General features: G+C 40.4%; 1 protein-coding gene and 1 long non-coding RNA gene across 4 annotated transcripts in view; one reads left to right on the top strand and one right to left on the bottom strand.

Annotated features, from left to right (window-relative positions):
- The window catches only part of ANKFN1 (ankyrin repeat and fibronectin type III domain containing 1), a 299,871-nt gene that overhangs the window by 24,602 nt on the left and 250,403 nt on the right, over nucleotides 1-24,866 (bottom strand). Inside the window, exons 14-17 of the mRNA XM_042915828.1 lie at nucleotides 21,656-21,871; nucleotides 12,177-12,343; nucleotides 9,350-9,500; nucleotides 7,635-7,803 (exon numbers count right to left, since the gene is read on the bottom strand). Of these exons, the coding sequence (XP_042771762.1) occupies nucleotides 7,635-7,803; nucleotides 9,350-9,500; nucleotides 12,177-12,343; nucleotides 21,656-21,871 (703 nt within the window). The remainder of the gene's footprint in view (nucleotides 1-7,634; nucleotides 7,804-9,349; nucleotides 9,501-12,176; nucleotides 12,344-21,655; nucleotides 21,872-24,866) is intronic.
- LOC122206530 lies at nucleotides 10,156-22,782 on the top strand. Of its 3 annotated transcripts, XR_006196504.1 has the most exons (5): nucleotides 12,221-12,280; nucleotides 12,743-12,882; nucleotides 13,706-13,891; nucleotides 22,152-22,273; nucleotides 22,722-22,782. It is a non-coding gene; the product is annotated as an uncharacterized LOC122206530 (long non-coding RNA). The 3 variants fall into 3 exon arrangements; XR_006196501.1 differs by lacking the exons at nucleotides 12,221-12,280; nucleotides 22,722-22,782 and adding an exon at nucleotides 10,156-10,241 and having other exon boundaries at nucleotides 22,152-22,522; XR_006196502.1 differs by lacking the exon at nucleotides 22,722-22,782 and having other exon boundaries at nucleotides 22,152-22,522.

The raw sequence follows: 24,866 nt of genomic DNA on the forward strand, positions 1-24,866 counted from the left end.
TGGTCTCACAGTGCCCACACCAACCCCTCCCACCCCGTGCCACTCACCACAGTGAGCTGTAAGGACCTTTCAACTACAGCGCCTCACTTTCCCGCACTAGTGGTTTTTATCCAGAGCCTTTAATGTTACTTTAACAAATGTTACTTTAACATAGTCTTTTGTGGTTTAGCAATGATACATTTGGTAGCCATCACAGAGGAGGGGAGGATAGACTGGAAGCTTCTAATTTTTTTCTAATGTGAATCACATGCATTTAACAGACAGAATGGTATAAGGGTACAACAATGCATTATCTGGACCACATGATTTGTTAGTAATTTATATACTATGTCTAATTTTCTGCGGTGTTTTTTCTCTCCCTCTTTTTTGCATATAAGATAGTGACAGACTAAAATGCATTCAGCACCAACACTAGAAGTTGGTTTAGGAGTATCATAGAGTAGAAAGTACTTGCGTTTAGGTGTCAGACAGAATTGGGTTTGAATCATAGTTCTGTCAGTTCCTACCTGCGTGGCAGTGGGCATGTAATCTCTGGGAGCCTCAATTTTCCCACATCTAAGACTGATAGTAATGCCTGCTTAGGATTAACTCATTATCGTATACATACAGTGCCCAGCACAGCATGTAGCACATATCATAAGCAAAATAATTTTTTCTTCACACCCTTGCCCCAACCCTTTAGAAAGAATGAGGCATTTCGAGTTAGAATATTAGAACAGGACTGAGAGTAGAATATTCTTCTTAAGATCTTTAACTTAGTAAAATCCTAATAAGTCTGGGTCATGGAGCCTAGTTTAGAAGCTAAAAAATCAATACGGTTACCTCCTGGGGTGAATTTAGTTCCATGACTTCTTTGCCAAGGTGTCGGAAAGAGCCCGGGCACAAGATGCCCCTCTAAAGATTCCTGGTAGTGAAGGAGTTGACAGTTGGAATTCAGGAATGGTATCCTAAATCATGAAAAATGGGCCTTAGGAATGAGGGTTGAGACTGTGCCATTTCTTGTAAGCCTGTGGCCTGGATTCCATTAGGCTCAATGCCTGGATATCCCACAGGCACCTCAAAACTCATCATTTGTCAAACTGAACTCATCATCTTTACCCTCCCCCAAACCTGTTCCTCCCCTCATCTTTCCTATTTTGGTAGATGGCAACATTATCCATCTCAGCACCCTATTCAGACTCTGTGGCTCCTTCACCTTGCTCTTCAACCACATTAGATCAATCACAAAGTCCTGTTGATTTTAACTCCTAAGTTCCTCTTGCCTCTGCTTTCTCTTCTACACCCCTCCTGTGGCAGTTTTGGTTCCGGCTCTTATCATTGCCACCTGGACCACTTTCTCAGCTGTCTCGTTGACTCTAGCCCCAGCACCCCCTGCCCTCGCTTTTGCTGTTCTGCAATCCATCTTCCACAGAGCTGCTAAAATCCAGTAAGACCATATTATTCCTTTTTAAAAAATCTTTTCATGACTTCCCATTGCCTACATGGTAAAATCTAACTTCTTTAGGATGGCATAGGTAGCCCTTTGTGATTCTGACCTTTTTAATATTTAGTTTCATCTCCTGTCACTCTTCTCAGGTGACTTAAGCATCTGGCACAATGAGCCACTAAGAGTGTACTTAATTGGACTGCATTTCCTCAGGTTTTTAAGCCTTTGTGCATGTTGTTCCTTCTGTTTAAAATGATTTTCCTTTTTAGCTCTGCCTTTTCTTTCCTTTTCTGAATGTTTCTTTTTTTCTAAATATATATATATATATATATATATATATATAAAAAAATTTTTTTTACATTTATTTTTGAGAGACAGAGGCAGACAGAGCACATGTGGGGGAGGGGCAGAGGGAGAATCAGACACAGAATCCGAAGCAGGTTCCAGGCTCTGAGCTGTCAGCACAGAGCCCAATGTGGGGCTTGAACTCACAAACCATGAGATCATGACCTGAGCTGAAGTCAGACACTTAACCGACTGAGCCACAGAGCAAGCAGGGAAGAAGCAGAGAGAGGGGGAGACACAGAATTCGAAGTAGGCTCCAGGCTCCAAGCTGTCCGCCCAGAGCCTGACGCGGGGCTCGAACTCACAGACCACGAGATCATGACCTGAGCTGTAGTCAGCCGCCCAACCAACTGAGCCACCCAGGCGCCCCTCACTATATTTTTTGAAGTTCATTTTTTTTGTTTACTTATTTATTTATTTATTTATTTATTTAGAGGGAATGAGCGGGGGAGGGGCAGAGAGAGGGGGACAGAGGATTCAAAGTGGGCTCCATGCCGATAGTAGAGAGCCTGATGTGGGGCTTGAACTCAATGAATCGTGAGATCATGACCTGAGCCAAAGTTGGACCCTTAACTGACTGAGCCACCAAGGCGCCCCTCCCCCCCCTTTTTGGATGTTTCTTTCTAATTCAAGATCTAGCTCAAATATTATTTCTTTAAGGAAGGATTAGGTGTCTTTCCTTTGAAGTTCAATAGCCCTCCTTTTATAGCCAGGCTTTCATTATATTGGGACTTTTGGTATAGATTTCTGTATCCTCTACTGGGTTCTAGGCTTCTGGTGGGCAGACTTTGTCTTATTAACATCTGTATGTTCAGCCCCAGCACAGTACTTGGCATACAGTGGAAACTAGGAAATGTTTGTTGAATGAAAAATGCAGCCAAACACTTAAGTATGAAATATATACCAGGCTTCAAACTGTTTTTTAAAAATCCCCCAGTTTTATAATCTTGCTAGTCCAATCAGCTTGAGTCACAGAGCCAAGGAAATAAATAAATTCAACTTTTCTTATCATGGGCCTGCTGTCAACTGTGACTGCCCATAGGGTCAGGACAGGGCCACCTCCTCAGTGCAGGTGAGGCAAATCCTCAAGATGGCACATCATTAGAAATTCTAAGAGCTCATGACACGGCTTTTTCCTTTTGTTTCTGGGAACAGTTTAAATAGTGACCCTTGTCAGTCCCCAGGCACATGCTTTGTTACTGCTGCTGAGTGCTATCCTGCTCCTATCCAAAGGATGGGATGGGCGGAGTGTCAGCTCTCAGGCTAAGGAGAGGGAGTAGACTGGACCTTGTACCACGTTGCCTTAGCTCCACCTTTCTCACAGAGATCTCACCACATCTCCATGACAGTCTCCTTGTCCCCTACAAGTAATCCTGTGAGAGAATAGCCTATGGGTTTGCCCCAGTCTAGTGTTTACTCGAGGAGACAGAGGGCTAAGCTCCTTTATCGTTTTGTCCTTACTAGATCTATTTAGTGCTAGAATAGGCGCGGACACAGTTTTCCGTAGCTGGTTAGCAAGTTATCTGTGATCACTCAGGCTGCTGTCAGGAACGTGGTCACTTTGCCAAATCTCATATCCTTTTGTTGGGACAGGGGTGACTTGTACCAGTCAAACGGAAATACAGTGTAAACTTTTTTATAATTTACCTGTGCCAGTAACTTGCACCTTTTCAAGTTTCATTAAAATTCCTGTGTTCTTACGATTTTCTGAGTTCTGATTGAATTTTCAGTAACGTTCTCTTTCTCAGAAGTGCTTAGTGTGTCTGTTGATCTTTTACTATGGACCTATCAATGGAAGACAGAAGTCCCTACTTGTAAAAAACAAGTAAAAATTGCTTAGCATCTTTCTTGAGGGCTTAGGCCCACTATATAGCAAGCTCTTAGAAGTTCCTATAGAAATTGTTATTAAATGCTTAGTGGGCTAAAGTCTAATAGAAGAAGTATGATAATTTTCTTGTGGAAAGCTTTGATTGCTTTTGGGGATAAGATAGAGTCTGTCATGGTTCTTACTAAGGCTGAGAAATATTTTAAAAATTGTTGCTAGTGGTGCTGAAGTATAATAGACATTGTACTAGTGTGTGTTAATTTCCTGTTACTGGCAACATTTCCTCCTGGTCTCTAGAAAAGACTAATAGAATTATGTATGTCAGTGGAACCAAGCCCAGTCAGGTGATCTTTTCTGGAAACTTATATTGTTCTCATTAATCAGTTGGATCACCAATGGTATGGTAATGAAGGAGGACCAGGAGAATATGAAGGTATATTTTATTCTAGGAAAAAAAACATTTTAAAGTCAGGAACTACTGAGACCCAGGCTTTGATCTATGGCTTGGCTTTCATAGATGAAGAATAGTATCTTACAGTCATATTGTTTTTAGTATTAAGAAGAGGTAAGATATGTCAAAGAGATAGGTCCTCTTGGATTCTATGATACTATGATAACTACATCTCTAGTTCTGTAAATTCCTCAAATGTCTTTTTCTCTGTGTTCTAGGCAATACTACTTCAAGTGTGGTCCATGGATTGTATCAGCACAGTATCAGCAGAGAGCTTGTTAGAAAAACAAATTCTCTAGTCCCCGTCCCAGCATCTCTGGGGTGGGACTCCAGGTCTCTTTTCACATGCTCTCCAAGTGATTCTTACGCACATTAAAGTTTGGGAAGCAGTGGTCTAGAGCATCATATCCTAAAGTGTGTTTTCTTAGTTTTTTGTAAGTGCCACACCAAAAATTGTTCCAATCATGGTCAATTTGGAAACTGCTGGGTTAAACAAAGTTAAGCTTTTTAGTTTCCATTATTATTATTATTATTATTAATTATTATTATTATTTTGTGGGGGGCTACCAGATTTTGCAGAGCTTCTAATATGTTACTCTGCTGTTCAAAATTCTCTTGTGGACTTCCAGCACACTTAAAGTACAATCCAGAGTTATCATGGATAATCCAAAGGTCTTATCATGGCCTGTAGGACCCTGCATGATCTAGCCATTCACTCTCTGATCTCATTTCCTGTCTTTGTTGCTCTTTGCTTAGTACACTCCACCACCTACGCTGATCTTTTAGCCAAGCACACTCTTACTTTAAAGCCTTTGCACTTGTCCTTCCCACTGTATGGAAACCTCCGGTCCCTCCTCACATGTTTCTTCTATAGAGAGACCTTCCCAGGTCATCCTGTACAAAACCATAGCTCCGGTCACTTCACTCAAGCCCCTTACCCTAATTTGTTTTTCATTATAGCCCTCACAACTGTCTGACATGTACAGTAGTGATTGTTCAATTGTTTACTGTTTTTCTCCTCCACGAGAATGTCTGCTTCATGGGGAGTTTGTTCATCACAGATTCTTTAGTACCTGGACTAGTGCCTGACACATGGTAAGTTACTTAGTAAATATTTACTGAATTAATGAACAAATGAGTGGAGAGAGGATATTGTAGAGAGTAACAGCAGTAGGACAAAGTGTGGCTGCCCAGGACAAGTGCTTGAGCCTCCCAGAAGGCAGGATAGAGAGGACACTTTGAGGGTCGATCCTCCAGGGTCTTGGGAGTCCTACACTATTATGAGTGATCTGAAATCATTGATTGTCACTGTGAAGACCAATGAGCGTTTTTGCTTGTAATCATGGAACAATGATGACCATTTCACACAGAATGGACTCTCAGCTCTCCATTGAAGTATTTCCTTAGGTCTTTTCTCTGTCAATGATCTGTCCCCGGGAAATCATTAACTTTCATGGCATCAGCTGTTATTAATAGACACTGGCCAAATTTCTGTTTAGTACCCAACTTGCTCTCTTGCATTTTACTGCCAATTGGACATGTCCGCTTGGATGAATTCACACTTCGCATTCAAGACAGAGCTAAAAGCATCATTTTCTTCCCTCAGCCATTTCCTCTCTGATTTCCTTACTGTGGATAATGGCAGCAGTATGCTCACAGTCTTTGAGGCTGAAAGCCATGAGAGTACTAGAAGTCTGTAGATTTCACCTTTTCTCATTCAAACAGTTGCTCAATCTTGTGTATTACTCCTGATGTTTCTTAATCTGTATTTGTTTCCTTTTTGGGGGGTTTTGTTTCTACCCTCCTACTGGACTATTATAATAACTCCTGAACTATCCACCAACCCTGCTCTTGATCCATCTTAAACAGATTCCTCAGCCTGACTCTTAAGATACTGCCCTATATGGCCATGACTTGCCCATACCTCTATGTCCACTATTTCCTCACATCATTTCTCTGATCTAGCCAAACCGGACCACTTGTTCCTTTCCTGACTCTGAGATCTTCTGTTCCATGTCTTTGCTCATTCTGCTCCCCCTGACAAGAAAGCTTTTCCTATTGTCCATGTTTATTAACATCTTGTCCGTTCTTTAACACCCACGTCAGATATCCTGTCCTCCAAGGTGGCTTTCTGCTACAGTATTTGAGAAAAATGTGTTTTCTTTTCTTTTTTCAATATCACTTAATACTTACGATTTTGGCATATCCTACCTCATTTAATAGTAATTTGTATCCTTATTTTACTCCCTACCACTGTACTGAAAGCCCCTTGCAGGCAGAGCCTTTGTCCTACTCATCTCTGAATCTCCACAGTAGGTATCTAATATATATTTATTGACTTGAAATGAAATACCATGACCCAGACTATATTTTGTAACAGCAGTGCAGTCATGTCATGGACTAATAATGTTCTTTGGGTGGGGAACTCATTGGATGGGGTCATATTCACATCCAGGCCTCTTGAGAGTGGCATGGTCAATGTTATTAATCATTTGACAGAGAAAAGGTGCAGAAAGGTTAAGTGATTGCCAGTGTCACACAATAGGGGACCCAGGACTCTCAAGTCCCGGTCTGCAAATCAGATTCAGGCTTCTCTTAATAATTCTTCCTCTTCTGGAAAATAATAATTGCTATTCTAGCTTTTTGGCATCTGACCTGCTCAGAGCAAGGGAAACAGAGAGGCTTAATCCATTTATCCTCAAGGGATAAATTCAGATTCAGATGCCCAGGTCTCAGAATGGCAGTTGCCCTGTCTGCTGCTAAATCTGGTGGCTCGGGAGCAATCCAAAGTGTGTGTGCCTCCATTCTACCCATGCAGCCACTCACCCCCCACAAATCCTACAATTCATCTGAACTGACGGAATTCTTGCTAATTGCCTCTTATTGGTCTGTTATAAGATGAAGCATGGGGAAGAGACAAAGCCTCCCTATTCACATTCTCAGTGGGCAGCAGGGGTCTCTGTAAAACTAGAGAAACTGGGGCCCAGGCTATTCATTTTTGAAAGTCAGGATAAGATCTTCCATCATTCAGAATTCCACATTATAATCACAATATTGCATCCTGGGAGACCCTGTCAATTTTTTTTCAAATGGTCTGCTAGAAATTTAGAGCCTATTTAATATTAGAGTCTATTTAATAAATTAGCACTAATTGACTTTTTTTTCCCTTCAGAGTGATACACACTTTATATTTTAATTTCACCATTTTTTTCCCAGTTGGAGATGAGAGAGAGAGGGAGGGAGGGAAGGAGGGAGGGGCAGTGCTTTTCATGAAAACATCAGTTCTTAATATTTGTGTTTTAAGAAAGCAAAGGGAAGGCAAGAACTGCAGCCTGATAACTGAACACTCTGTTTAGAACCCCCTCCTCTCCAATGGGCCTTACCTAGGTTTCAATAATTATTGCTCCGGCACATAGTCTTGGAGCTTTGCTCTCTCTCAGACTTGTACACAGTTCTAGGAAGGGTTGTTGCCAAAGCCATCATGTGATTTATTGACCCTCCACTGGGACAAGGGGAACAGATATAACTTTGTGATTTTATTATAAGGAGGCTGGGTTAATATTTCTAGGTGAAACAAGCTACTATACCAAGTTCAAACATCTGAAGAGGGAGGTTAAGAAACCCTGAGTGTGGGGTGTAAGGATTATTCTGTCCTGGGGCTGTACAGACGTCGTCTGAGGCAGGGAGCAGGAGAAGAAAGGACACATTGTGACCCATTTCCAACACCTCCTGTGTGTAGAGGCGGAAGTTCCTTGCCTGCAGAGGGACACGCGCGGAGGAAAAATAGGAGAGTTACAACATGGCACTTACATAAACAACACCAAACTGGCATAAAACATCTAACAAAATTACACGACTTCAAGCTTGGAATTTTTATACAACATAAATATTAGGGTTCAGCCCATTTAATAATGCTATATAAAATCAAGATTTAAGGCAGTAATGTTCCACATAAACTCTGAAAACAACATTTATGCTTCTTATAAAAGCAGAAAATGATTGCATTCTGTGGGCTTTTCAAAATGATGAATATAATTACATGAAGCAACAAAAATGGATTGAATTAAAAATCTACTAGTTTCAATTTAAGTTGGTTAAGGGGGAAAAATGTAGTTTCTGGCCAAGGGCTGAAAAAATTTTACAAGTATCCAAAAAAAAAAAAAAAATGTTGTGTGCACTCTTAGGCAGTTAGGCAGCCCTCTCCCAACATGTGTATGTAGCCCAAGAGTCACCAATGAAATATGAGCTGCTTCGAACCTGCTAAGCTCAAGAAACCCTTTAATAGTATCTACTGTCACAAGTAGAGCTGGTATTTTTTTTTTCCCCTCCTGAGTACACGGCCACCCCTGGAATAATCCAGTTGCTCCCCTAGTGCCTTTATAGCATCTTGTGCAATTTATTCTTCATCATGTTCGCTATTTTGAACTAACCTTGCAGTACTGACTTATAATCAGAGCAGTACCCCAATAGAAGAACACTTGGAGTCTCTAATCTATGTCTCTGTGTCCATGGGTCGGAGGCCAAGTCTGGGTTGTTGCTCTGTTATTTAAGAGAGCCGGTCACTCCTATGATGGTCTTCCTATTTTATAGGCTAAACATGGTTGGTGTGTGTGTGTGTGTGTGTGTGTGCGCGCGCGTGCGCGCGCACGCACTGGGTAGGGGGAGATGGTGAACCTAGGCCAAAAAGAAAAAAAAGAGAAAAGAATTCAACCTAATGCTACATCATGTTAACTTACTAGACAGAGCCTAATAAACTTTTACTATTCTCTTCTGTGCCAACAGTTTTTTCTTGAAGTTGCTTATTAGCGAAGGTTAGATTTGCACATTTCAATTTGAATACGACAATAATTTTGACGGTACATTTTCTGTTTGTGAAAAGACAGCATGGCATACCCTTGCCATTGCTATTAGATTATACTACCACTAGTCTGATGTTCTTAGACAAATCATTTATACATCTAACTATGCACTTATTTACATGTTCTCCTTGACTTGTGCTATCCTGAAGCTGAGACTTGGTGTCTTTTCAAGGTGGGCTAGCCAGTGATTTTTCCTTGCTTGACCAGACCACAATAATGCTGGGTCCAGAGCCTTGGAAGAGGTCAATATGGAGGAGATACAGAAAAGGGGCAGAAGTACAGTGTGTGTCCATTTGTAGGCATCAAAGTGTGCAACATGTGCAAAGTGGTATTTAAATCAATGAAAACAAACATATCAGTTTTTTTTTTAACCTCTTAGTTTTATACCACAATGCAGTTTCCATCAGCTATGAAAAGAAGATAAAAATGGTAAAGACTAGTACCTGGTGTAGAGGTATATTGATCTGCTTAAGGAGAGCTTTCACTGCCATCTGGAGCTCGTAGAAGAACAATTGCATGGGGCAGTCAGAAGTATGATCCACACTTTCCATAGATTCAGAGCCAGAAAGCTTTTGGACCCATTCCCACTCCTCTCTGTATGTTGAGTCAAGTTAAAATTAGAAATATAACAAAAGTTCAGAACACAGCTCAGAACATTTTTAGTGTATATGTCCAGAACCCAGATAACCAATTTTTGGTGGTTAAAACTCAATACAATTCATAAAATTTGAACTTTTTGCCACCCAAATGGAGTTTAAAATGAGCTTTTTTTCTAATATAAGCTTAGTTCACCTATCAAACCACATATACCTCAGAACAGCAGGTCTAATTTGTATCAGTCAGTTTTTGAGATTGGAGCTTTGAAATATTTGCTAATAATTTCCTGACTGTCTTCATTTTTCTTTCCCTGAAGATCCTCTGTGAGTTCTAAGACCCTGCATTTTACCACAGGGGCATCTGCTGGTTAATTCAGCAGTTGGGTAACCACAGGACTCTGGTCCAACTCAGCCAACAAACCACATGGCACATTTCAACCCCGGCCTGTTGTAATCGTGGGGACTATTTTGGTTTCTTTCCCCTTCCAAGAGCTTGAGGAGAATCACAAACAGGAACACCAGACAATTCCAATAAAAGGAACCAGGGGACACACATCACTGCTTCCATCCTCCTTTCAAACTAGTCATCTGTGTCTTTATTCTGTGTGCTCTGTAATCCTTCCTAATGAACTTTTCCAAATGTCATGCAGAAGGGCAAGGAAAAGAATGATGGTGGGAGAAAACACATCTGGTTTGTCCCCCAAAGGCCGCTCTTCAAGAGGAGCTTGAAAAGATCAAGGTAAATGCCTCCTCGGAACATTGTTTCCACAGGTATTCCAGCACAAGTCTCTAAACACGTTCATTTGGCCCAGTTTCTCCTCTTTCTAACTCTGCAGGGAGCAGCAGTATGCACTCAGGAGCAGGCCAGAGAGGAAAGGAAAGCCCTCCTCTCTGGGGACGGAAAGAGAGGAGGTGCTAACATATGTTCCCACTCGTGTGAAAACCCTCTGAGGGCTCTCCCCAGTGGGTTTACCAGCCTGGGCTCCAATCTGTGTGTCAGAAAATGAAATCGATTGTGACATGAGCTTTTCATCAGAAAACAATCTCTTTTAACCAACTATCCTCTTGGAAAAGTGTCTGTTTTCAAGATCTCTGTTTCATTTCAATTCCCACACTGGAAAATACTATGGAAAATCTACCGTATTGTCCCAATAAGAGAAACAAAATAAAAATTAAATCCTACTTCAATCTGGGTGTGCGGTTGGCTCCACAAATAATTGAAATCTTTGAGAACCTGCTTGGGAGTTAATTTCTTTTCTCCCATCACTGATATTGAACTAAATGAGGGGGTTCTGACTGGCACAAACATTCACAAAACCTAAAGGAGCACATTGCTAAAATAGCATCTGTAATAAAATTAGAGAATAAATTACCAGTAGGAATACCATGAAACATCTACCACTAACTAAGCAGTTTAGTCTATAAGGATGAGAGAAATGGAACTGGCAAGAGTGAAGGCTACTGGAATCTTTTGTAAAAATTAAACTTGGATCCTTGTCAAGGAGAAATTAGTTGGTATAACCACGAAAAGATAGAGTCTAAACCTTTAAGACACAAATCTAGCAAATGGATGAAAGTAACCATTGCTGAGTCAACCCACAAATGAGCCATGTAACCTCTTGGGAGGGACTGATAAGATAACCAAAGTTGATTGTAGAAGTGACCACCAGATGGCAGACTTAAAGTCTAGGTGTGGTTGATAAGTGAAAGATGAGAATATGGCAGCTAGTGAGTTTTTGAAGAGGTCATCATTATTTCCTTCACTGTCATCAAATAGTATTTAAAAAACATCATGAGACACTATAGTTAATAAACTCTTGCCACCTTATGGACCAAATTTTAAATGACCCAAGTTAGGAATCTCTTTTGGTTAAGCAAATCCATAGGTATAACTAGAATCTGGGCATCTAATTTGTATTCTAAAGCCTAAGGATCCCTGGAGAGTTGTTTTCTTATCTATTCTTTACTTTTTTTTTTTTTTTTTTCTTTTTTTAGGTTGGGCACAATTCAGTTCATTATAGTAGACTTTCAGAGGCCTGCTGGAGGGCTAGTTGTAAATCTGAGCCAGATTACCAAGATTGGGCAACTTTCCGAAAGCTAACAGGGTAATTCACCATAATGCCAAACCATAGAGCAGTTTCCAGAAGCACAGGCCTTGTTACTTCTTTTCTTCTTTAGAGAACCATAAAGAGTACAGGAAACATACATAGTCCTAAGGCCAGAGGGCCAGGGATGGGGAGAATGAGGGCAGGGGGATTCTTTAAAGGGAAATCAATTGCTCTACCAGAACCCATTTCCACAATTGATATATATATTTTTTTAAAAAATGACTTATTAAGTTGTGAAGAAAAGATACTGGAAATAAAAATGTTGAAAGAAAAGGGCATCTATTCATTAACCAGTTGAGTGTCAGTGGTTGCACCATGAATAATATAGAGAGGAAAGTGAAAGGAGTTTGCCCCTCCTTCAATTGGGTCACTCCTTCCACCAACCAATACCACAAACCCTCCTTATCCTAATGTTAAAATACAGCTCTGCTTCTGCCCCGGTGTGCTGGCACCTGGGGACATCTCACTGCAGAAACTACACTGGGTCAGTTTTCTCCTGACACATCAAACCCATCATTTGAGCCACTGTTTCATCACAAGGAAAACCCAGACTCCTCACAACTTACTTGGAAATGTTATTGTTTTCACGGATCTTCACGTGGCAGAGAATGTTGGGCAACTTTTGGGTAACTAGGACTTTGATCTGATCCACAGAGCTACACAGCTTTAGGTAACCCAGATATAATCCAGGAGAGAGACGCTGATGACTCCTTTTGTGATAAGAGAGAATATCCTGTAGGGTGAAAAACAAAACAACACATAAAACACCTTGAAAAGGCAACCTCAAGGGGCACCTGGGTGGCTCAGTTCCTTAAGCGTCCGACCTCGGCTCAGGTCATGATCTCACAGCTCATGAGTTTGAGCCCCACATCGGGCTCTGTGCTGACAGCTCAGGGCCGGAAGCCTGTTTCAGATTCTCTCTCTCTCTCTCTCTCTCTCTCTCTCCCTCTCTCCCTCTCTCCCTCTCTCCCTCTCTCCCTCCCTTCCCCTCTCCCTCTCCCCCCCTCCCTCCCTCTCTTGCAAGAATAAACACACACACACACACACACACACACACATATATATATATATATATATATATATATATACTTATTTTAAGAAATGGCAACCTCAAAACCTTTTCCTTTCATAGGTGCACCATGTCATAAATTAAAGGAGCTGTAGCTAAGTTATTAGGATAGAAGCCTTGGATACCACTGTGGATATTGGGGACATATTGGTGGTACAGCCAATCTTACCTTTAGGATTACCTTGGATTATCCTCCAAGTCAGGTAATTAGTCATTAATATAGCCTGCCTGCATGCTATTTCCTTATTTCCTGGGCTGGGCTAGGTGTGTGGGTTGTGATTGGGAACGGGTAACTAGAAAACTAGAATTCCTAATTTCTGTCCTCTCAGGGCTTGTTGTTTAGCAGTAGGAAAACAGAAATTTGCAAGTGTAGAAGCTGACAAAGCAGTACACGAAGCCTCATTATTTCAGAATAATTGGTATCTAGGAAAAGTCTCTTTTAAATGACACCATTTAAAATAGGACCAAAACTTTATATAGTAAGTAGAAAAACAAAGATTTGGTTGGTTCTTTATCTTGAAAAATGAAACAAAGCAATAGCCCCAGATTTATTTATCTTGTATTATTATCACTTAAGTTGTAGTTACAATTATTCATTAATTCATGAGGATGAAGGAAGAATCAAGTATTGATTCTTTTTTTTTTTTTTTTTTGGCTTTATTTTTTAGACTAAATTGTATGATAGCTGAAATGCTATTCCTCATATGTGACTTTCACAGTGTGATAATGAAGAGGGTATTTTTGCAAGAATATTTGAAGTCTTCATATTTTTCCCCCTGGCATTTAAAAAATGTGGATATTCAGGTCATTCTCATAAGTTCCTTTGTTTTGTGTTCTTCAATTGTTAACTGGCCCACCCCTGCTAGATTCTTAATTGTCAACAGCTTTGGCTGTAATTTGATTAGATCTCCACATCATCTTCATCAGCTTCACGAAATTCTGCATCTTTTATAAGATTTTAAGATTCACCTTGTAATAGATTTGCCTTGAATTTGCATTGTATTTTCACATCACTTTATTCCACAGGCAGCAGAGACTGAAGTTTCTGGTGCAACAGCAAGTACGAGCCTGGTTAAGCACAGAAGGATGTTTGAATGCAGTCTTATTTTATATGTGGTCAACTCTCCAGTGAACTATTTTGGTTGTGACTTTTGCTTCCCTATACAACTGCAGGAACTCGGATAATGAACAATTAGAAATATGTATCAGTAGGTAAGACCTTTTTAAGCATTTGGGCAGTGGGGAAACTGAAACACAGGAGTGGTGAGTCAGGGAAGAATTCCTATAGGCTAGAGTTTAGTTTTCTTTTCAAAGGGAGTAAAAAGAAGGAACCAACCTTACCATGAAATGCAGGGAATATTAAAAGGAAGAGAAAACCAAGCATATAAACTTGTGCGGAATTCTATACGGAACAGAGAGGGCTTCTTTGACCTGCAGACTCTGAAGAAGTAATCCCTCCTCCGTAGAATTAACCATCTGCAACATCTAACATACAGTATTGTGTATTTTTTTTAAATGTTTGTTTATTTTTGAGAGGGAGAGAGACAGAACGTGAGTTGGGGAGGGGCAGAGAGAGAGGGAGACACAGAATCTAAAGTAGGCTCCAGGCTCTGAGCTGTTAGCATAGAGCCTGACACGGGGCTCAAACTCACAAACTGTGAGATCACGACCTGAGCCAAATTCGGATGCTTAACTGACTGAGCCACCTAGGCTCCCCTATACTATTGTGTTATTGTCTCCTCTGTATCATCCTTTATCAAACTTATTGAGTTCCAGGCACTGCAGGAGACAGTGGGGTGTCAGGGGAACATCATGTGATCTTTACTTTTGAAGAGGTTGAGAAAAACAGATGAGTAAACAAATGATCACAGTATTCTGAAATCAGTTTAACAATAGAAGCAATGGAGGCATACTGAGGAAGGAGTACTTATATTTTTTCTTCTTTTATGTTCTTTTCTTGAACCAGACTATGAATTTAATGGCAAGGCTATGTTTTTTATTGCTTTGTGTCCTTAGTACTCAGTGCTATTGCTGTATATAATAGATACACAGCACATGGAAGTCAGGACAGTTCCCTAAGCCAGAACATAGGAGAATAGCAGAAGAGGGACAAAATAAGAATGGTCACAATTGGGAGGAAGGCATAACTAGCAGGTACAGAAAAGCAAAGGCTAAGGAACTTTTATGGTATTTGGCAAAAAAAAAAAAAAAAAAGACTAGAAAATATTGGATTTTTGTGATCAAGAAAGAAGGGATTTTATTAATATCAAGAGATGGATTAGGCAGAACTTTCTGATGTCTTCTATCATATCTCTTTAGAAAAGATCACAGGTACTGGAGGAAGTTCAGTCAAAGTGAAATTTTGAGAAACGAACAGGTAATCAGAGAGCAATGAGTGAGAGAAGGTAATGAGAGAAGGGAAAAATGGAAGTATTCAGATCAGTAGAATTTGATGATATGCACCCTAGGGATACTTGCTATACAAGCAGATGTGCCCAGCCATAAACCCACAGGTCATTATTTTTGAGAAGTGGCAGAGAAATAGAAAAGTCCCCAAAGACTAGAAAAGGGCAAATATGCCTGTCTTTGAAATAGAAAGGGGAGAAACACAAGATGACCTCAGTAATTAAAGACCTCCAACTTATTGATCTTTGGGGAAAATGAGAAAGAACCATCAAATAATCAATTTTCAGTCACCCAGGAAATCCTGAGGCACTAAACAGGAGTCCGTGTGGTTTTGTGAAGGGCAAATCATACAGACAACTTTAATTTCTAACAGCAAAAGAACAGGATCCATAGACCAGGGAGAAGTCTCCAGTAATCTGTTTCACTAGATAATCTGGGAAAAGTAGAATCTTGACATTACTTTAATAAGCTGACTCTCTAGGTTGAAGATTTGTGGATGGAGATGGTGTGGGAATGGTAGACATATTGAGTGATGGCCCAGTAGGGACTGGTCCTGAGGGCCCATCTCTTTAGCTTATTTATTGATGTTCCAGACCAAGAAACAAAGAATGTGTGCATCAAAATTGCAGGTCCCAAATTTGTTATGGTTTTGAGTTTCAAGAAAATAGTAATAAAGCTTTGACTGAGCCTATTTATTGGAAAAATAATTAGGGTTGAAACTTAATAAGAAAATGTGCTTGTAAAGACCCAAACCCAAAAGTACAAATATAGGATGTGTATAAGAAGAGTTTTCTCTTACACACATGTGGGGGTGAGCACTAACCACAAATAGAATGAGAGCTAGGAACATACTGTGGTTATGTAAAAACTACCACCATTCTTAGGTGGTGTAATTTACTCTTTCATTCATTGTTTTAAAAGACGATTACTGAGCATCTACTATTGAGCATCTGTTTTCCTGCCTTTACTAGTCATTTATCCTTCATTAGAATGTTTTTAGAGCTTGAGAAATGTATGGGAAGAGAAAGAAGTTGTCCCATTTGCATAATTAGAAAGCTTTCTAAACCAAATCAAATGCCTGTGGGCTTGTATATTAGCTGATTTTACTTCTAACTTGTATTTCTAGCCTTTACTTCCATTATAGTCCTTTTGTGTGTCTTATATCCAGCCGAAAGGGATTGCTTTTTCCTCTCTCCAACATGTCCTAATCGCTGTTCTTTGGTTCTTTGTTGGTTCATGAGTTCACTAATTCTACCAACTTTTATTGGGCACCTACTATGTGTCAGGTATCATGCTAGAATATTAATGACATCAGGATGAATAAGATGTGATCCTTCCCTTCATGGAACTCAAATGTCAGTGTGTGAGAAAGACATGTAGCAAGTTTTTCTAACTCTGTATGATCAGGTTGTATAAGGTCCATTGTGGACCCAAGGGAGGGTTAGATCTCCTTTTCTACCTTCAGCCTCATTTCTTTACCATGCCCTCTATTTAATTTAAATCTCTCTTTGAGTTCTTCCTTCCTCCTTCCTTCTTCTCTCTCCCCCTTGCTTCTTCCCTCTCTTTTTCTCTCCCTCCTCTTCTTCTCCCTCCTTCTCTCCTCCTTCCTCCCTACCCTCTCTCTCTCTTTTTTTTCTCCACCTGGTGAACTTAATTTACCCTTCATGGCTTAGCCAAATGTCACCTCTTCTACAACGCCTTCCCTGATATTTCCAGGGAGAATTAATAGCTGCTTTGTCTGTGCTCCCATAGTACGCTGTTTGTACTGCTATCAGGCTCTGGTTTAATTCTGCCTTGTATTACCTTGATTTGTTTACAAGTCTGTCTCCCTCCCTTGACTGAACTCCTTGAGAGCAGGGACCTTGACTTATTCATTTGTTTTTCCTATAGCACCTAGAAGAGTTCCTGGCACCTAGTTGGTGCTGAAAAAATGTTTATTAAATATGAAGTGAGAGGCCCAGAGGTAGTGGAGTGTGGAGCTGGGCCTCAGGGAGAGAATGTGCTGTGCTGGTTCAGTGACCAGGAAGGGTATATCCAACTGCCCTCCATTGACCAGGTGTCCTAAGAGTTTGTTAGAGGAATGACATGCTTTTCCAGTAACCACAGGGCTTTAGTTTTGCACAGGAGATGGAAACTGAATTGACCAGGGACAGCAAAGGTCAGAAAATGGTGGCCCAGGTATTTGTGGGCCCAAGATTATAGGGTTTGCAAAGAATTTAAATTTTCTAAATTATTTCCTGACTTTTAAAAATAAGGATATTTTATCCAAAACTCTAGATTTTTAACTTCTCTTTAAAAATGGGAAAACATTCAACATTGGGACCACTTTTTTCCACTGCAGTTGGCTGTGGCTGAATGGGCTGTTCTTTACATGGCACAAGGGCCCTCCAGATTATTGTAGTCTCTGTTACTTCCACTTGCTCCTTTTTTTAAAATTGAGATTCACCCTTTTAAAGTGCGAGATTCTGTGTTTTTTCCTATGTTCACAAGCTTGTGCTGCTCTCAGCACTACCTAATTCCCGAACATTTTCATCACTCCATCACTTGCATTCATTAGCTGTCATCCCTCCTCCCTCTACCCCTAGAACCACTCATCTACTTTCTGTCTTTGTGGATTTGCATATTCTGGGCATTTCATATAAATGGAATCATACAATATGTGGCATTTTGTGTCTGGCTTCTTTCACTTAGCATGATGTTTGATCTCAAGGTTCATCCACTTTGCAGCAAGGATCAGTACTTCACTCATTTTTATGGCGGAATAATATTCCATTATATGGATATCACTTTTGTTATCCATTCATCAGTCATTACATTTGGTTGTTTCCACTCTTTTTCTGTTATGAACACTGATAAACAAGTTTTTGTGTGAACCTAATTGTTTCTCATGTGCAGCTCAGTTGGCTCATTTTCATTCATCTTCCTGATTCCTGTAGTTTTTGATCCCCATGTTAGGGGCTGCTTGGGGGTAGAAAGAGCAGGAATGTACTGGAAAAAAGAAACAACAACAGAAAAGGGCAGAAGAAGTAGTAGGTCCTGGGTATTGCAGGTTTGAGAAGACACAGGGTGACAGGAATGCCGAAGGAGAAGGAGAAGGAAAGCAGAGCTGGGAGGGGCCAGAAGGCAAACTTTAGCACATCCTCTCTAGGATGACACTTTTTTTTTTTTTTTTTTAAGGATACAGAGAAAAGGAGGGGGAGGGCATGTAAAGCGGCTTGGGAAAATGGGAAAGGTACCTGACCAGGTGTCAGAAGATTTGGGCCCTAGTTTCTCCTATGCTGCTTTTTTGCTAATATGACCCTAAGGAATTATTTCCCTGAAATCCATAGCTTCATCTGTGAATGAGACACAATGAAATTACCCACTCAATCTCACTGGGTTTTCATGAAGATCAAATGATATTATAGATGTAACAGAGTGTTATAAACTTGAAAATGTAGTGCAAATGTGAAAGATTAAGCTTCAAAGAAAAGTTCACCTGTGAAGTTTCCAGTTATTAAGGTGACCCTGGAGATCAATGTCTGGGTAACTCAGCACCTGAGAGGGTCCTCCCTATTGGAAGTACTCTCACTGCCAATTAGTTTGCTCAGAGGGACTCTAATTTGTCCACAGTAACTCTCTTATCCTCCCCAGACAGGTGTGTGAAGGATTTCTCTCTTTCTTCTAGATATGAGAAAGGCCCATAATGAAGGTCTGGGACTTGAGAGGGTCAAGAATTTGAGAGGGTTAGACCCTGGAGTTTCCCTGGGGCCCTAGGGATTAGTAGATTAGTTATAGACCCAGAGTTTCTTAAAGCCCTTACCTGTTTTGAAAACCGCATTGCAGACCATACAGTTTTTATACAACTTTTCCTTAGTTCTTATGAAAGGTAGAGGTGGTGGTGCAATGCCCCAGCGGATGATTGAGCCAGTACCAGGGTCTTATGGGAAGGTAGGGATGGGAGGAGATGGCCTAGATACCTCCCGAGGAGGCCTAGAATTGTTTGTAGAGAAATAATAACAATCACTAACGTTTATTGAGTGCTCACTTTGTGCCACTCTCTAATGCTTTACATATTAACTCATTTAATCTTCCTTGGAACCCTATGAAGTAGGGTTTCTTGCTGAAGGAAGAAGGGGAGGAAACACAAGAGGTCAGAAATGAAGTATCTTGCCTTAGTCACATCACTAGACAAGGTGGAGTCAGGAAGCACACCCTCGTGTGCTATATTCCAAACTGGTGCCTCAATATGTGTTGTGATCTAACAGAAAGAAGCCCCAAGCCTAGTGGTCATCACTCAACTGACCATGAGAAAAGAGAGTGGTTTGTGGCCCAGAATTGTGGGAAGTACCCCTCCTGCTTTGGGCAAACACCAAGACTTGTCACTACTTTCATGTTGAGTTGCTGGGGCCAACTCCTGACATAATTAAAGTCCAGGAGTGACTGGATACCAGCCCTAGTAGTTTTATCCCCTATTTCCTCTGTAGTGTAAGACCTGATTGGGAAGGAGGGGAGAGAGAAGAAGTAGGAGGAGGAGAAGGCGAGTGGGGGTGGGTGGGAATGACATCAAGCAGAAATGTGCCAGTCAGCGGGGGTAAATTTTCCACTTGGATCTGTGTGGAAACCTGATCTTGCCTCTATTTTTGGTCTCCTTTTCTAACAACCTTTTGCCAGATTGGAATTTTTCTGCACCTGTAACACATTTTTAATGTAATAAGTCTAGGAGAAACCAGGTATTATATCATGCTGGGGCCTGTGCTGTGTTTCTAGGAGCAAAGGTAGCCCAGACCCCAGTTTATCCCTATAGGGGATTAGTGTATTAGTCACCCTGTAAAAGCTCAATTTATTGTGATTTTTTTAAATGTTTCTTTTAGCACTTGCTTATAAAGGGTGAAGAGGGGAGCCACGAATAGTGTCTATGTTCCCTGCCCCCACCTCCTACATACACACCCACACCCACACCCACACATACACACACACATACGCATGCACACACACACACCCTCTATCAATTTCATATGAACCCAAATTCCATAAAATCAAAGCCAGAGGTATTGGCTTTGACCAATTAGCTTACCTTTGCTACACTGGACTCCATTCTGGTTTGGGTTAGTGCAAGGAATGGAGAGGTGAGATTATTCTATCAACCACTCCTCAGTGGGGAACTAAAGTAAGTTAGTGGGCTGGTGGCTTAGTTTTTTAGGGTGATCATGAACGGCTACTGGCATCAAGGGTTGGGTTTGGCTTGTTTATGTGGGACTGAGCCCTTTCTTTCCCATTACTCTGGACTGGCTGTCTTGTGGATATATGCCAGACCTCAATTTAAGGTAGCTGTTTCTGCCAGCTTGTCTGCCTAACTGGAGAGTACTATCAAACTCATCCCCATGACTGGGTTTAAAAAAGGAAAGGAAAGGGAAGGAAGAAGGGAAGGAAGGAAAGGAAGGAAGGAGGGAAGGGAAACAGCGTGAAGCCCATGCTCACGTAAGAACACCTGAGGAGTGTGGTGGTGTGGAGAGAGTGCTGGACTCAGGAGCAGAAGATGTACTTTGTATCCCAGTTATGCCATGCAGCCTGAGTCTTGATCAGAGCTGCCTGAATTTTGCATTTTGGTGGCTATTCAGTTCTCAGGTGAATCTTTCATCCTTTATTTGATCTCCAATCCCTCATGACTAAAATCCTAACTCCTGCCCCAGGATGTGGCAGAATGTAGCAGAAAGAAGCCTGATTCCAGCCAGAAGATCTGAGTTTAAGTTTCAGTCCTGACACTTTCTAGCTGTATGCCCAGGAGCAAACCCAAGTTTTGTGGGGACTAAAGCGAATACAATTTTCCGTGCCTTCTTTAACGAGAAGAATACAAAACTGTGGATATGAAGTTGTTAGGATCCCTGCCAGGAAGGAAGAAGGGAAGGAAGGAAAGGAAGGAAGGAGGGAAGGGAAACAGTGTGAAGCCCATGCTCACGTAAGAACACCTGAGGAGTGTGGTGGTGTGGATAGGGGCTAATGCAAGTGAAGAACTGAATATGCTGAGGCTACATTAGCTTCACTAGACCTGCCTCTCTGTGTGGTCGTTATGTCATAGAATCTCTTTGAGCCTCGGTTATTTCATTCCTAAAATGGATTTAATCATGCCTGCCTGACCCAGAGGAATATTAGAAGGAACACACAAGTAAGTGTGTGTAAGAGTGTTTTTGTTCATAGTGTTTTATACACACACATACACACACACACACACACGGTCTAGCAATGTATTATTATTATAGTCCCTTTAGGTGTTAATGTTTTGATTATATTACCTGTAGACCCCTACTCAAACATTTGTCTCAATGTTTCTCATTGGCTTATTGGTCAGGGCCATTTTCAGGGTGCTCACTGCACTTGTATTGCGTGGCCAATTACGTATCTGGAGAGTGATAAATAAAAAATAAGCTTCTGAACCTTTCCTGTGTGTGGAATACAAACAGTGAAATGCCTCTGGACCCTCTCTATTCCATCACTGCATTTGTAAATGGGTCTTAGTACATTTCACTAACCCCTCAATAAATGTGTTTGAACTTTAAATATACAGTATTAGAAAACTGAAAGACTGCATACCTGGATGGTTATCAGTAAAATGTCTAAGGCTGTAGGCTCCTCAGGTGTTGACAAAGACTTCCTCTGGCTTTGTAGTTTTGAGATTTGCATCCATTTGCCATTAAAAAATGAATAGAGTGTCTCCACTTCTCTGATGGTGACTATGAGGATGTTTCCATGCCGGTCTTTAATGGGCTCATAGTAAACTCTTCCCAAGTTGTGTGTTCCAAGTAAATTCTAGAAACAAATAGACTTCCGGTAGTTTGGATGATATTGTGCAAACAAAGCAACATAATTGGAACAAAAGACACTGAATATCAATTATCTGATGTTTCTGAGAAGTTTTTTTTTTTAAAGCAAACTTAAAACTGGAATATGTGGCACCATAGAAAATGTACTTAACAGAAGCTCCAAGAAAATCTCTTCACCATAAGCTTGCAAAGATTATAGCAAGAGGTACAAAAATGATGTTTTTTTAAGCAAATTCAGTATCTGTAAATATCTCTTACCCACATAGACACACCAGCACATAGACCTCAGTTACCAGCACTTGAAGAGAATCCCAGATGTTTTAAAGAAAAATGCCTGATATTTCAAGTATGCCACTTGTGGAGTTTTCAAGAGATCTACAGTAAGCTGGTATGAAGTGGGGTTGTTTAAAATGAAGAAGTGAATTGACAATGTAGTACATTGTACAGGTCTCCAAATGACTGAACATTCCTTTCAAGATACTTTAATTGGGAGATTGGCCTGGTTTGACTTATCTGCATTTCAGGGGGTTCTATGTATTTAAAATTACGTTAAAATTGTTTGTAAGCTAGATCACCTGAGGCAGACAATACTTTTAGAAAGGTAGGAAAATAAAGATGCTGCATCAAATGTGGAGGGACCCAGGAAGATGTTACTAAAATAAACAGTTTTAAAAATATGCAGGGTTTGAAGATTTCTAACCTAGAATGTTGGATGAGGAGGATAAAATATACTTTTATTTTGAATATCTGTGATTTTTCCAAAGTATAAATAAAAGATCTCAGAGCTCCTAGCTGTTATTTGCAAGCTCAGATAAATGCTGATGACCTGTTTGCAGGAGAGCCAAAGTAGAACTGGAACTTATAAAAGTGACACAGATGACCTAAAAATGAATGAGCCAGCGGGTCAATATCTACAGATATGAAAACACTGGAATGATCCTTCCAGGTAGAGACTGTGTCTTATGTCTTTTATTTTTCCTCATTAGAACTGGGCATATAAGTAAGCAATTTCATAAATAATTATTGACACATAAAAATTCATTTGGTGGGATCATTATTTTTAAAACAACCTGGTCAGTCAGATTATTCCTTTCAAATTATTGGCTTCTAAATCATAGAGAAGTAATTGGGTAAGGCTTTCAATCCTGTCCTCTGTAGTATTACAGTTTTATATATAGGCAGCTTGCTGCAAAGTAATACTGGTAAATAAACTAGTAAACTGGCTGTCACAAAAAAGAAGTCCTGATTTATAGCATATGCCAATTTCTGTGGTGTAAATGCTCCCACTGATGCTGGCCAATTTAAAGCTTCCAAGAGTTTGACAATAGGTTTTCAAAATTCCTGAATCTTTAACAGTTGGCTGTCCTGAGCCAGTACAAGTTGGCTCCAGCAAGCTACTGCTGCTGAGCCTTCAGTTACACGGGTGTTAGGTTTCAGGGCAGCCTGCTGTTCATTAACTCTCAGACTCCTGAAGAATTATTTACCCTCTTGGCCCTGAGTTTCATCATCTAAAATTAGGAGTCACCCCTTGTGCTAATCCTTACCTTACGGAGTGTCTGGGGGATTAAGTCAAACAATGCCTGACAAAGTATTTTGCAAACTCCCAAGCTTCATACAAGTTAGGGTATGGGCTTTCTTTACTCCTCTAATTGGAATCTCACCCTGACTTATACTTACTCATTTTCAAGACTCCACTAAGGTTTTATTTTTTCTGGGAGAACTTTCCCAAATCTCTCAGAATTTACGATCCCTTCTTTTGTCTCCTATTGCTTCCCATACAAACTTATGTCTTAGCGTGACTCTAGCTTTCCTGCTTTCCTGCATATTGACGTACATGTCATGAAATAATGGTTGTTTCATTTGTATGTCTCTGGGTTCCTTGCACAGTTCCTGCCACATAGTAATAGCTCGATAACTCTTTGTTGAATGAATTAACATTTTATCATTAGGATATTGGAAAATATCGTTTATTTTGGACCATAGCTGGTGGGGATTCATTGATTGAGGGAGTTATTTCATTTAAGCAGAGTTATCACCAGTGTTTCACCATCAGCTTTGGATATGCTGACCAATAGTTTGAATAAGAAAGCACTAAAAGTCTTTCTGAAATTCTTTATTGACATCAAATTGGGTTGGATGGCTAGTTGGGGAGAGCCCAATTTCAAAGCAGAATATCCTTGTGAAAATAAATAAATCTGTGTTCCACAAGGGCAAATTTGGGATTCTTTAGGACCTAAAGGAAAACCAAATCATCTTAATACCTTTGATGCTATGCAGTCAAGATTGGGAGATCTGGGAACCCTGAGATTCCTACAAGTTAACGAGGAATAAAAACCACCTGATGGCTCATAGGAATGCATCTAGGTTATAACCAGAACAAATTACAGGACTATCAGTAAGCCTTAGACAGATGCATACTATTTAGAGAACTTTATTCAGCTTGGGGTGACATGGGAAGTTGAAGGAAATCCAGAGTAGAGATACGAAGGCCTGGAAAAGGAGAGTAAAATTATGGGGAAAGCTTTATCCCCCTCCTTGAAAAATGAAAAAGACATGGTATTCATAAGTTGTTACCTGGCTTTTACTCACTAGTACTCATTTCTAAAGGCTACGGAGGAAGAAAGTTTAATGTAACCCAATCTATAGTGTCAGATGATTACTGTATTTTGAGGATAAGTAGTTTGGATACCCCTCAATGTAAGAGCAATGTAAACTTCTGCCTCTTGGGGACTCTGTCATTTTCCTAAGGGTGGGAAAAACAGTGTGGGGTCTTGGCCACTTACAGGTCTTCTCATCTTTTTTTTTTTTTTTTTAATCCAAATGCTGACAGATAATTGTCTTTCCTCCTGCTTAGGTAATATTAATCAGTTAATTACTTTACTTCCTTTCAAATAAAATCTAAGACCACTTCTCCTAAATAGGCTCCAAATGATACAGAATAGACTACTTTTTCTTTTTAAACTATAATGTGGATAATTTCT

The sequence above is a fragment of the Panthera leo genome, chromosome E1 (genome assembly GCF_018350215.1).
Source record: "Panthera leo isolate Ple1 chromosome E1, P.leo_Ple1_pat1.1, whole genome shotgun sequence".
NCBI lineage: Eukaryota > Metazoa > Chordata > Mammalia > Carnivora > Felidae > Panthera > Panthera leo.